The sequence below is a fragment of the Calliphora vicina genome, chromosome 1, assembly GCF_958450345.1.
Source record: "Calliphora vicina chromosome 1, idCalVici1.1, whole genome shotgun sequence".
NCBI classification, from domain to species: domain Eukaryota; kingdom Metazoa; phylum Arthropoda; class Insecta; order Diptera; family Calliphoridae; genus Calliphora; species Calliphora vicina.
The window spans coordinates 113,593,819-113,606,901 of record NC_088780.1 but is presented as its reverse complement, the minus strand read 5'-3'; the positions used below and the strand labels follow the sequence as shown (position 1 = coordinate 113,606,901).

The 13,083-nt window shown below is 29.1% G+C and overlaps 1 protein-coding gene across 1 annotated transcript; it reads right to left on the bottom strand.

Annotated features, from left to right (window-relative positions):
- Positions 1–3,150: 3,150 nt before the first annotated feature.
- LOC135952268 (uncharacterized) lies at positions 3,151–3,911 on the bottom strand. Its single transcript, XM_065502130.1, has one exon. It carries the CDS (start codon positions 3,909–3,911, stop codon positions 3,204–3,206), a length of 708 nt encoding a protein of 235 aa, XP_065358202.1. The 3' UTR covers positions 3,151–3,203.
- Positions 3,912–13,083: the final 9,172 nt, after the last annotated feature.

Here is a 13,083-nt window from a genome sequence, read left to right as displayed (position 1 = left end):
CAAAGATTATTGATTTTTTTAAATTTTGTTTATAATCTTTTAATCAACATTAAATCTTACAAGCAGGTATGTTTGTTGGTTTTTTTTGTTCCTAATTAGCCAAAGTAGGTTTTGATCAAAATCAATAATCGATTATGATTAATTAGAATTACTTCTATACAACAATATATTATAGCTGATTAATTTTATATTCTGTGTAAGAGTTGGAAATATTTTATACATAATCATGAAATCTAGTTAAAATTCCTTGAAGTGTTTAGTATTTATAATAGCTTGATTCAAATTTGTTTCAGGAAATTTGCATTTGCGGGTTTGATTAAGATATATTAAAATCTATGAAATATTTATATTTTTGACACTTAGTTGGGTCTATCGATAAAGTGGTAATAAATTGGAATCTTCTAAACTACATGTCGGATTGCAAAATGGTATATCAGCAAATCGTAGAGGGGGACATATGCTTTAAGAAAATAAAACTTGCGACCACCCGTGTGCTAAGATATTTCCCTCTGGGTATGTTTGACAGATATTTATAATCCTTTTTTCATAAAGTCGAATTAATTAATTGTGATTGATTGGACCAGAAAGGAATAAACAGGGGGAAAGCCGGTAAAATTGTTACCATTACTACTAAACGGCTGAACCGATTTCATTGAAATTTTAAACATAGATAGATCCTTACTTGAAAGCATCAATAGGTCACAAATAGACCACAAAGAGATTTTTTTATATTTTTTATAGCAAATTAAATTTACATATCAATATTACAAGAGAATCGTCCTTACAAAGAGATAAAAAATGGGGAAAAACAGGAAAAATTGGTACCTTCAGTTTTTACACATTGAATATTTGTGTTAAAAGTAAAACATTTTTAATTTAGCTCAATATAGTCATAAAAATATATATTTAAAAAGTACCTTTTCAAAAGTCGATCTTCACGGGTAAAATTAGGAATTATATGTATGTTTATCCATATTCATGCCTGCTTATTTGCTTGTTTGTACCTTATAGGAGATTAATCGCTGGACTGATCGTCTTGAAAATTGTACTGTATATTCCTCTATATTTGTAAAGAACAAGAAGCTGATTTTTATTTTAACATTTAAAGTGGGGCGTGGCACCTCCCATACAAAGTAAATAGTTATGGAATATCTAGATTAGAGTTCGTTTGTGATCAGGTAACTTCGTTTGTTTTTCGGGTATCACCATTTTTCTTATCAAAACGGTACCAATATTTCCTTTCTATCACTACCCGTTTAAAAGTTATGTGGCTTTAAAAATGTTTTGACAAACTGATAAAAAAATTTCTAAACTTTTTTTACCTATTATTATTTTCTTGTTAAATAAATAACTTTGAAGCCTTATAACTTTAATGGTTTGTGATAGAAAGGAAATATTGGTGCCGTTTTGCCTTTTCATCGTGCATGTTTAAAAAACTAAAATTCTTGTTTTTATTTTTTATGAGATTTGCGTCACCTGTTGTGGGTTATTGGAACTATTTTAAGGATTCAAAAAACCAACTGATGTTTTTTGAATCCTTAAAAATAGGTTTTGATGCAGAATCGACCGGTGAAATCATATTTGCAATATATTCAACCATTTTTGCTCTACAGAAAATGTGCTCAAAATGCTCGTCTTTAGGTGTGTTGAACCACCACAAGAGTGAAAATTTTCCAAAAAAAGGTCACCATAATTTTTATTTATGCAAAATCATGAAGGTTCATGATACCCGCAAATCAAATTTTTGAAATTAACTCTAATCTAGATAACTAATAACAAACAAGAAATTTGGTATTAATTATATTCATTTACTTTTTTTATAAAATCCTTTCACATTTTTTAATTCACCTTCAATAGAGGTGAATCTTTGATGTAACTCGGGTATATGGATATTTAAAAATTATGCCAAATTTTATATCTCTATCCGATTTAAAAGATTTTTATATATATGGAATCTACTAGAACATTATATTATATATCAAAGTGTAAGAATTAAAATTTTTTTTCCAAAAATAAAATAAAAATGTTAGCTGCTTTTCCCATCTTTCTGGCAACATAGGGATTCCGAGCCAAAAGAACTGCTTATCTTTTGAGGCCAAGAATTAACCAAGCCAATATCGGATACTATGTTCTGAACTGAAGCGTATCACAGAGAGAGCGTTCTGCATCGTTCGAAACAAATAGTAGTCAGGCGGGTGAGGGAGGCAAAACTTCCTAACAACTTATTTCTAAATAGTAACAGGTTGTCATAATGCCGCATATTCTGGGCATTTTTCGGCCAATGCTAGCTTCAAACGAATACGTTGCATTTGGTATAGGTTCCCTGTGCTCCCATCAAATAAAGAGAATTACCCCCAAATCCAAATTCAAGACTTCGGACTATATGTTTAGAAGTTACAGATTTATTTCCCCATCTGTTTAGTTTTTATTTCACGGAATTAAGATTTTGAAAAAAATTTTAATATTCAGTGTTTCAACCAAAGAATAACGTTTCTACCTTAGATAAATACACATAGGTAGAAAACTGTCCTGTTAAAGACCTAACTCAGTTGTAAAAAATCTAAGTGGTGAGATTGTATTAGTAAAAAAATGTATGTGAAAACATAATAATTTTTTTGTTTTAGTTTTTTCCTAGTTTCCGCACTATGTGTATTTTTCTATGACTATTATTGCCATTAAATATCAAAAAAATATATCAACATGCTTAAATTTTTTCAATTTTATAAAGCAGAATAAGTAAAAATGTTCGCAGTACTAAACAGCAAACAGATGCAAAGTTAAAAATATTTTTGTTTAAGAAATTCCTTGTCATTTCAATACCGATCCATGGGCCTATTTCATAATTCAATAGAAATTTTTTTCTTATGATCACTTCGTTTACTCCAAATTTGGGTATTTTTTTTCGTGTTGTATGCAGTAATTTTAAAACTCTTCAAAGGAGCATGAGTTTTTTGGACATGCTTTTATGATTCGTGATTGAGAATCCAGGATATTCATGTTTATATAACAAAAGGCATACATTTTACCAATGTTTTTCCCTTTTTATCCTTATTTATATGAATTTGTTAAGCATTCTTTACTAATAATATTAAATACTTACGCGCATTAAACCCACGTTTCTCCTATTAATATGTAAAACACCTTAAACAATTTTAATCTTTTAATTTACATTTATATTTATATTTAGACTATGAAGAAATAACTTAATAAATAATATTTTTATCGAAATAAAATGATGATTTCAAATTTTGTGGTGTTAAATTGTATTTTGGTCCAGCATGCGCCACTTGTAATCTAAATGGCCGACCATTAAAATAATAATCATCACGATCCACACGAAAAACTTTACTCTCTGCCACTGGGGGTTTTCGAACTGGTGCCTGGGTTGTGGGAATTTTATAATTCTCCTGCATTGCCATCAACGGTTTAAAGTAGGACATCTGTAATTGCTGTTGATATTGTTTATAGGGATTTGGAATTTTATAACCGGAATAATTAATTTTCTCCGTAGTCACAGCCGCTTCTGGTTCCACGAGGAGAGGTTTAATTTTCATTGGCTGATAGTCGTAACCAATGCCGGGAATAAAACGATATGGCAGTGGTGGTATGGGTATATAATAGATTCGTGAATCTTTTTTAGTCTTCTTGGTTTTGGGCCGATTGGAATATTTACGCAAATTTAAAGGTTTCGATGAGACAATCAGTTCATTGTAAATATTCTCCACACTGGGACTTTGAAATAGAACTTTTGAACCTAAATAGGATGAGGGTGTTGATTGGACAGATGATGATAATGATGCATCTGTTAATTTAGACGTATCGATAATGTAGGCTGTGACTAGAAAGGCAGGTGTGGCAAGAATTGTTAGGAATGAGATTAAACATAATGTCATATACTGTCGTGTAAACATCATGCTGAAATGAAAATAAAGAAAATTTATGGATGAGAGAGACGATTATTAGTAAATTAATTTTAAAAAATGTTTGTAATATTACTATTATTAAATAATAATTTTGTGCTTAAATATTAACAAAAGTATTTTATATTTATTGATTAATTTATTAAACTTTTCGAAAGTGTTTTTTTTTTCAAGCCTTAACCCATTTTTCTTTCATTGCTCACCGAATTGAAAGTGTTATTATTCAAAACTGTTTTAAACCCATTAATTTAACTTCTTAGAAATCTACCAACATATAAACTGCCAAACATTTATAACAACTTTATTATTCAAATAAATTTGACACTTGCGAAATAATCATTTCACTATTCGCACCATATCACACAATCAAGCGACAGCGACTGGTCAATTATAATAAAAGTGTGTCAGATAATCACCCACCCATAAGACATTTATTTATAAAAAAACAGTTGTTTCATTTCAACATTAAAAAAAATAACATAAAAAATTATTATTAATTCATACTCAAACATAATAGACAACAAGCAACAGATTTATAAGAAAAGAAACCATATAATTAATGATTAATTACTACGCATAAATATTTTTGTTTGGATAAATGAGTATAACATAAAAAACGCAATTAATTGGGCGTTTAATTACTTGGATTTGAAATGTAGTTTATAAAGCAATTGAGTATTTAATTCATAACTCATGGAAATGTTATCATTTAAAAGAAAAGCTTAGAAAGAACTATTTTTTTTAGTAATACAGATCTTAATTAATTAATTCATTAATTTAAAGACACAGTTCTTAAAAGGAACTAATTCTTCTTCCACTTGAAAATATTTTAAAAATATGCCACTATGAAAAGACAGCTGAAATTAGAATTTATGTTGGACTGATCGTCGTATTTTTGAATTTGCTCCGTTGGACCAATCATTAAGTTATTGTCAAATTATGGGGTAACACAAAACAAATGTCATGCTGTGCTCTGAAATTGAGAAAATAGTATTTTACAATATTAACATTCTCAAGAATTAGTGTTTTTTTCAAATGTTCTTAAAGATTTGGTTAGCTGTCATCATGTTTCATGTGTTTGACTTTGAGTTTGCTGAAATATCACAGATGTACGGAGGAAAATCATCATGTTTTTCATACTTCATTATTGCCTAGTTAAATGAATTCATATTGTTTATTACAAACATGCAACAATAAATAGTATTTTTTTAAGACTTATAGAACTTACGAAAAGGTTAACTTCAAACGAACTGTCATACTGCATGATTGAACAACGTTACCAAATTGTCTTTGAAAATTAGTCAATGAAAGCAAAATTGTGTTCAGCGATGAGTCTCATTTATGGCTTCACGGGTCTGTTAATAAATAAAATTGCGACATATGGAGTGAGAACAATCTACAACAGACCCTACATACTCCATTACATCCAGAAAAATGCACCGTTTGGTGCGCTTTATACGTTGGTGGCATCATCGGCGACCGCAACTATCGATTTATTCAAATAAAAATTTTCGATAACTTCATTTCGAAAAATGGACCTGCCAATTGTCCTCTAAGGTCTCCATTATTTGACGTGATGTCACAATTGACGCCTTGGGGGCCAACATTGCTCGTGTTATTCATGATATACGGCTAGCAATGCTCTAAAAAGTGGCTCAAAATTGGACGTCCAGAGTGCGCTTCATCAAGAACAGTCGCGGTGGCCATATGCCCGCGAATGTTTTTAATCAAAATTTACTTTTTAGTATTACTTTTTACAATTTCAAGTTCTATCGGGCTTAAATAATACCCATTTATATATAAGTGGGCACGTCAACACTTAAATATAACATAATTGCGAATAAATAAGTGGACATAGTAAAATAAATATCGAAATTTCCCGATCTTTTTTTTTTGTAACCGAAAAAACAGTAAAATGTTTCAAATCATCGGTCAAAATTCAATAAAGTTTATACTTTTATTAAATGATTCCAGAGGACCGACTAGGTTAAATCTGGAAAAAGTCGTTTCCAAAGAGAACCTTTTGAAATCAGAAACAAATTTAAACCCAAATAGTTTTGCCTGTAATATCTAAATTTATTGCAAATCAAATGATTCAAATGAGGGTGACAAAATTGTAAAAATAATCAGTAATTCTTCTGTGTCAACTGATTTTCTGTCGCTAGTATCAAAAATATCCACGGAAAACCTATAAAGAAATTTCCTAAATTTGCCAATAAAAATTTCCAGGGAATTTCTAAAAAAATATTCGCAGAAATCCTGGAATATAAACTATATTCTTTATGATACATCACTAAAATTTTACTTCTTTTTTTTCGAAATTGAGCCTTTTCTTGCAATTGGTATAATGGATCTTTATACGGAATGTCTATACATCAGAGTCCGAATAATTTTTGATAGCTTCATTATGTAATTATTTCTTAAAAAGTTTGTAAGTGAACTCATCGTTCTCTACTATTTAGAATTATTGTAGGTTCAAGTACTATTCGTATTAAAAGAACTTTTTATATCAGCAGTTTTGATTTTATATCAGACCAAATATTTGATATTAGCTGTATAACAATGAAAAAAATATAAAAAAAACATAAAAACTTGAAATTTATTGATTTTAGTGCCAAATTTAAAATGGTTAATCGATTGATTAAAACCGGTAAACCGAAAATCAATATTTTAAATTAACCGGGTTTTTAAGCAATAAGAGCTTCGAACTAATTACTTCAATTTAAGCATAATTCACTAAAATCTTAATTCAAAATTAAAAATTTCAGCAATTTATTTCATAAAACCATTTCCAACAAAACATATTCTTTAGCCTCATTCAAAGGCTTTTATTTGACTTGAATTATTTTATTGTTGAATTAATTCATAATGGAATTAATTCCTTTTAATGGCTAAATTTTTGTTAATTCAAAACTTATACAAAATATTTTTAATTTCGTTTTTCTTTTAATCATTTCCAAACTGAATTGAAAAAAAAAATTGTCTAAAGCTTTTTTTTAATAGATTTGAATAAAAATTTAATCATGCAGTAAATTGATTGTATTAAGCAATTTTGTAATGGATTAGAATTGAAGAAGAGAACTTGAGCGATTCAATGAATTCTCAAAGGAATGAATTAATTCGTAATGATTTCCTAAAATTTTTCGATCTTATGAATTTTTGTTCATTTGTTTTTCCACCATTTTCGAGAATGGTGCTTATATGGGAGCTATGGAACATTATGGGAGCGTATAAAAGTTTTTGCCAAATTTTGTCGAATTATCTTTAAAATTGCGACCTGTAGTTTGATTACAAGGTTTACATGAACGGACGGACGACTCAGAACATGATCCTGAGCAGATGTGTATACTTTAAGCTGGGTGTTAGGACAATATTTTTGAACGTTACAAACAACCTCCCCACTATGGTGATTGTAGGGTATAAAAACTAATAACTTAAAAAGTGGAATTATGGCGTTCTGTTATGGACCTCCTCATATATACCCTCTAATTTCCATATAACAAATAATTTCAATTAAAAATTAACAACTCTCCGCAAATGGCATCATCTAGTTATTATCTTATTATTCTAGAAAACAGAATGATGCAGCAATTGTCCTGCATGTTGTTAAATTTGAATCCATTCATTTCACACGAAATATTTGTTACAAGATCGCATGGCTACAACAAATTACACGAAACAATTCCTTCTCAACTCTGCCAACAAAAATAATGATTGATTTAAAATTACAAAAGTTCGTTAAAGTGCAACCAAGCATCAAATTTATATACATACATATTCGAATAAATTAAAAGTCTGAGACATCTTTAGCATGTTGGTTGGTTACCATTAATATATTTTTGTCTACTTTTTCTAATACTTCTAGTAAAATAAAATCGCTAAAATTCGCACGCGCATGGGCATCTTGTATTTATTATTTTATTTTGTATTCTCTCTCCCTCATTTCATCTTAAACAGAAACAGTCAACGCCCGCCTTAAGACGCCTTAAAATAATAAACAGCTCCAATATGTTTATGTTCAAGTTGTTCGTTTGTGTGTTCATTAATTCAATGAATATACAATATTATGTATATATTTTTGGTATCTTTATCTTTATACTTTAATCGTCAACAATCATATCGTATTTCAACGTATATGTTTCTTTATTTTTTGTTTTGTTGTGTCTACTTGAGATAATGAGTGATTAATTAATGAAAAGTTTGAACACATTCGATCGTTTAACATCAATCGTTTAACCACTGATTACATGTACGTTTGAGTTTATTTATTTTTGCTGCTGACTGTTGTTCTGTGATTTTCTTTGTTGCCCAAAAATATGAATAAGTATTAAACATACTTGGTGGTCTTGGCTGTTTTTCTTTTTTGTTGTGTTTGCTTTTCGAATAACCCTTAAGCAGAGTCTTATTAAAGCTTTTACTGTTTATTATTGCTTTTACAAAAGCGTAGATTTGCCTTTTTGCTGTCACTCTTATTAAAGCTTCTGTTTGATATTTTGTTCTAAAACCTTTGAGCTGTTTAAGTTTTTAAACAAATAATGCTTCAATTTAAGTGTGTACTTTTGCCCGAGGTTATTAATTTTACTTCAGTATGCTACCCTATATACTCGCTGATATACTGTCGCCATAACTTATGCAAATTTTTAATTTGCTTCATTGAACCTTAACCATTTTTTTATTTTTATTATTTTCAATTATAAAAATTCTTTTTAAAAATTTCACTAAAGTGATGGTGAACAAACTGTGTGTCATTCTATATTTAGTTTAGAGTATAATGTGCAAAATAAACAATAAAATAGCCTTGGGATTTTGTTATCACACATGATACCCACATCTACTTTAGGTAATGACATTATAAAGTACTTAAGTTTTCATTTTGAAGATCGTTATTATACCCTTTACCATGAGTGGTAAGAGTATATATAAGTATGTCATTCCGATGAGATATAATAAAAAAAACACGACAATCTGGATTGTTTACAACTTTGGTTATATCTCAGATACTAAGTCTGTATATTGAAAATATTTGTTTAACCATATAAATTTATTTTGAAACCACAGCTTAAAAAACATCCTCCCTTCTTTAGAAATATTTCTGCTTTTAAAGTGGGTCGTAGAGCCCACCTAGGCCTATTAAAATAAAGAATGACAATTTGTAAAGGTTTTGGCTATGGTTTTGATGAAATGTCAAGAATTGAGCTACCATCCTTTTACATTTATTTTTCTCATAATAATCGATTTTTTGAAGAAACAAAAATCGGCACTACGAGCCACACCAGTAAAATAATTAATTCAGTTGCATACGAAATTTCCCGGTCGCGAAATTGGTCGATTTGACGTTGTCAATTGGCCGCCAGCTTCTTTAGATTTAAAAGACCGGGTTTTTAATAAAAAAAACACAAACAACTGATGATCAGATATATATCAACGCTGCATTGACGATATAGGTGAAGGGTTTTTGCAAAATATGGTTAACAATTTTGTAAAATAAAAAAACGGACGTCTACCTACGTATTAGAGGGGGACATTTGGTTAACTCAATTCGCCCAAAAGAAGTGTGTTTTTAATATAATTTACTTAATTAATTTGCCCATATTTTATATTAATTATTTTGTTTAAAGCTAAGGAATCTCAAACGATGAAATCTATTATTAATTAAATTAATCCAATTTTAAAAAACGGTGTATGCTCTATAAATTGGGTTCCTAATTTCTCGAACATTTTCCATTCTCGGGAAATATATAAAAAAGCTTTTCAATCCCGGTAATCCCTGGGATTTATTAAACCCTTCATCATGATTGATAAGGGTATATACATATAAGTTTGCCATTCCATTTGTAGTTTCTACATTTTTCATTTGCGACCCACAAAGTATATATATTCTAGATCGTTATAGATAACAGTGTCGATATAGCCATGTCCGTCTGTATGTTGAAATCAAGTTTCCGTGGGCCGAGAAAATCGTCGCACAAATGGATATAAGGAAAAACCAGGACAACCTCGAGTTTTTACCTATTTTTGATCTATATCTGGATTACTAAATTGTTAATATAGACAATATGGATATCTAATGATATATATTTCAAAGGCCTTTGCAACAACGTATATAACGACATACTAAGTTGGAGCAACAATGGGTCAAAATTGGGAAAAATATTTTCAAAATTTTTTTTTCATTAAAGAAAAATCGATTAATATTAAAATTAAATTTTTGTCATACGGAGAAAATTGTTTTTGTTGTGGTAAACGAATTTATTACTTATCAAATGATTAAGTCTCTTGTGTCTTACAAATTTTAGTTGGGTTGACAGAAATGTGGTTATTTAAATCGTAATTCATCTGTGTCAACTGACTTTCTGCTGCTACTTTCACAAACATCTATGGATATTGTCAACAAATCACAAATAATCTATTTTAGGGTTCTGTAACACTTTTCTAGAACTAGATTTAATGGTGTATATTTAAAACTGATTGTCATAACGGACAATAGAGCCTAAGCAGATTCACGAATTCACTTTAGTTGTAGAAATACTGATACAGATTTTGATAACAATTTTGTGATTAAAACATATGTTTTAAATTTTTTTCTCAATATGATATTTGGAGGTGATTCGTTTTCATATAACGACTGGACAAAACAAGTAAGAAAGTATGGTCGGTCAATCCCTACCATATAATACCCTACACTAAGTAAATGAGCAAAAATATTTTTCTTTTAAAATATCAATAATTTATTGACCGATCACCATGAAATTAAGACGTGTGATTTATGTATGTCTATATGAAAGTTATTTATGTTGAATTTTATGGGTATACCAAAATTTTTGGAGATTTATGCATGTTAAAGTGATTTTCGGAAGTGGTTTTTATATGGGAGCTATGACCAATTATGGACCGATCATAATAAAATTTGGTGTCATGAATTCCGTATATATAAAACTTATTTGGAGCAAAATACCTATATACATAAATTAAACATTTATGACCGATAAAGTTCAATTTCGGGAGTACATTTGTATGGGGGCTAGGCGAAACAATTATATGTACCAAATTTTATCGAACTTTATTCAAAATTGCGACCTGTACTCTGCGCACAAGGTTTACATGGGCAGCCAGCCAGCCAGACGGTCGGACGGACATCGTTTAATCGACTCAGAAAGTGATTCTCGGTCGATCGGTATACTTTAAGGTGGGTATACTTAAGACTATTATTTTTGGGCGTTACAAACATCTGCACAAACTCATAATACCCTCCCCACTATGGTGAGGTCTATGTTATAAATTGAAATATTGAAGAAATATGCAAAGTTTTAAAAAAATTTACCCATGTATCCTAAAAGATTAAAGTGACATATTTTGCAATAAAATTCGGAAACTGTTAAGCAAGGACTCTTGTTTATTTTAAAACAATTATGGTAGAGTATTTACGCAAAGTTGATCAAAAATTCAACAGGTGTATTTAAAAAAATTTCCGATATGCTATTGTTAATATCCTGCTGCAATTAACTTGAGATAATTATATTATTGATTTCGTTTGTAATGCATGCTCGAAGAGCTTGACAATGTTTGATGTGACACTTGTTGATGTTTTAAACAATTCAACAGTTGCAGTCCGACCTCATCATTTCATCGATTTCTTATCAACTTGGCACAAACATTAATTTATTATAGTTGTATTTCAAGTTTGCGTAAAAATATTATTCTAAAAATATTTACAATACTACCTTATTTTAAAATCATCAAAAATTTATATCAAATTTTTAAATTTGTTATGGCCCCCTTTTACATAAAGTTTGTTCTCCTCTTGTACACACTTACAAACCATTAATAATCGGTCGTTCCAACAAAACGCCGTCCCTCATAAATTAAAAATTTAAATTAATATTGCCATAAAATATTTGCTGATTAAGATTTTTTAAATTTGTTCATTTTTTTATATTAAAAGGGAAACAATTATTTATAGTTTATATTAAATTTGCTAGTTTTTTTTATAGTATGTATGGAAAAAAGCATTAAAAATCTTAATTAAAATCTTTTAAATTTTAACTTATTAAAAAAGAGAACCTTTTGAAATATGATATTAAAAATGCTGATTGTCATTCTTCATTACAATGATTACATAGAGATCGTTTTGTGTGTAGTCTGGTATACAATTTCTGTTTAACCATCAAACAAAAACAATTATATTAAATATGACAACAGATTAATGTGAGATTTGTAGAGTTAGAAGAAGAAAAAAGTATTAAACGGAGCATAAAAAGTGTGTTGACGTAAAGTGACAAGAGAAGTATAGCCGATAGTCAATAAGATTGTTCACAAAAATGTAAATCAATTTAAAGATTTGATTTGAATGAAATATTAACAAATGAACACGAATTGAACAAAATATTTTTAGTGGCAGCTTCCAGAAACGCAGCAATGAAGCCTCAAAATAACGTTTCGAAACATACAGAATAAACATTATCCCCTTACATTACAAATGCATTGCTTCGTTTATCTAAGCTCTTAATGCTAGTAAACGTACATTCACCTTGATGAAATATTTGGCGAAAAAAAACATAACCACTATTTTCAACACATGTGTATTCGATATTACGTCAAACAGTATAATAATGTTCATATATAGAAATATTTTCTAATCTGAATCTTGTTTATTGAAATAAATGTTGGTTCAATGGTAATAGAAGTATTGATTTTTTGTGGTATGTAAAATATTTCAACAATGTGAAAGTACCTTAACTCTAATATCATTATTTTCCTTAGGCATACAATTTGAGTTGGTATATTAAAATTGATTTCGAAATCTTTTACAATAACCCCGATGTAATATGATTAATTGAGAATGCCAATATAATCGATTTGAAACAATTAAAACGGTTGTCAAAGTATAACATGTTTCTCATTTCATCTTGTTAATATGTTTGAAAGTTTTCTGCGAATAATTACAAGTTTCCCACAAGATTATATTTATAATCTAAATTTATTTACTAACTATCGTATTCTTCCCATTTGTTAATCCCATTAAAAAACAAACTGGAGAACTGGTGTGAAATAATACTCGTAAAAAAATTATTAAAACGTAATTTCTACAATTATTTTAATCTCTATGATATTAAATTCTTTAACAAACAATTTGTGCAAATTACTTGAACATTTTAATTAGAAC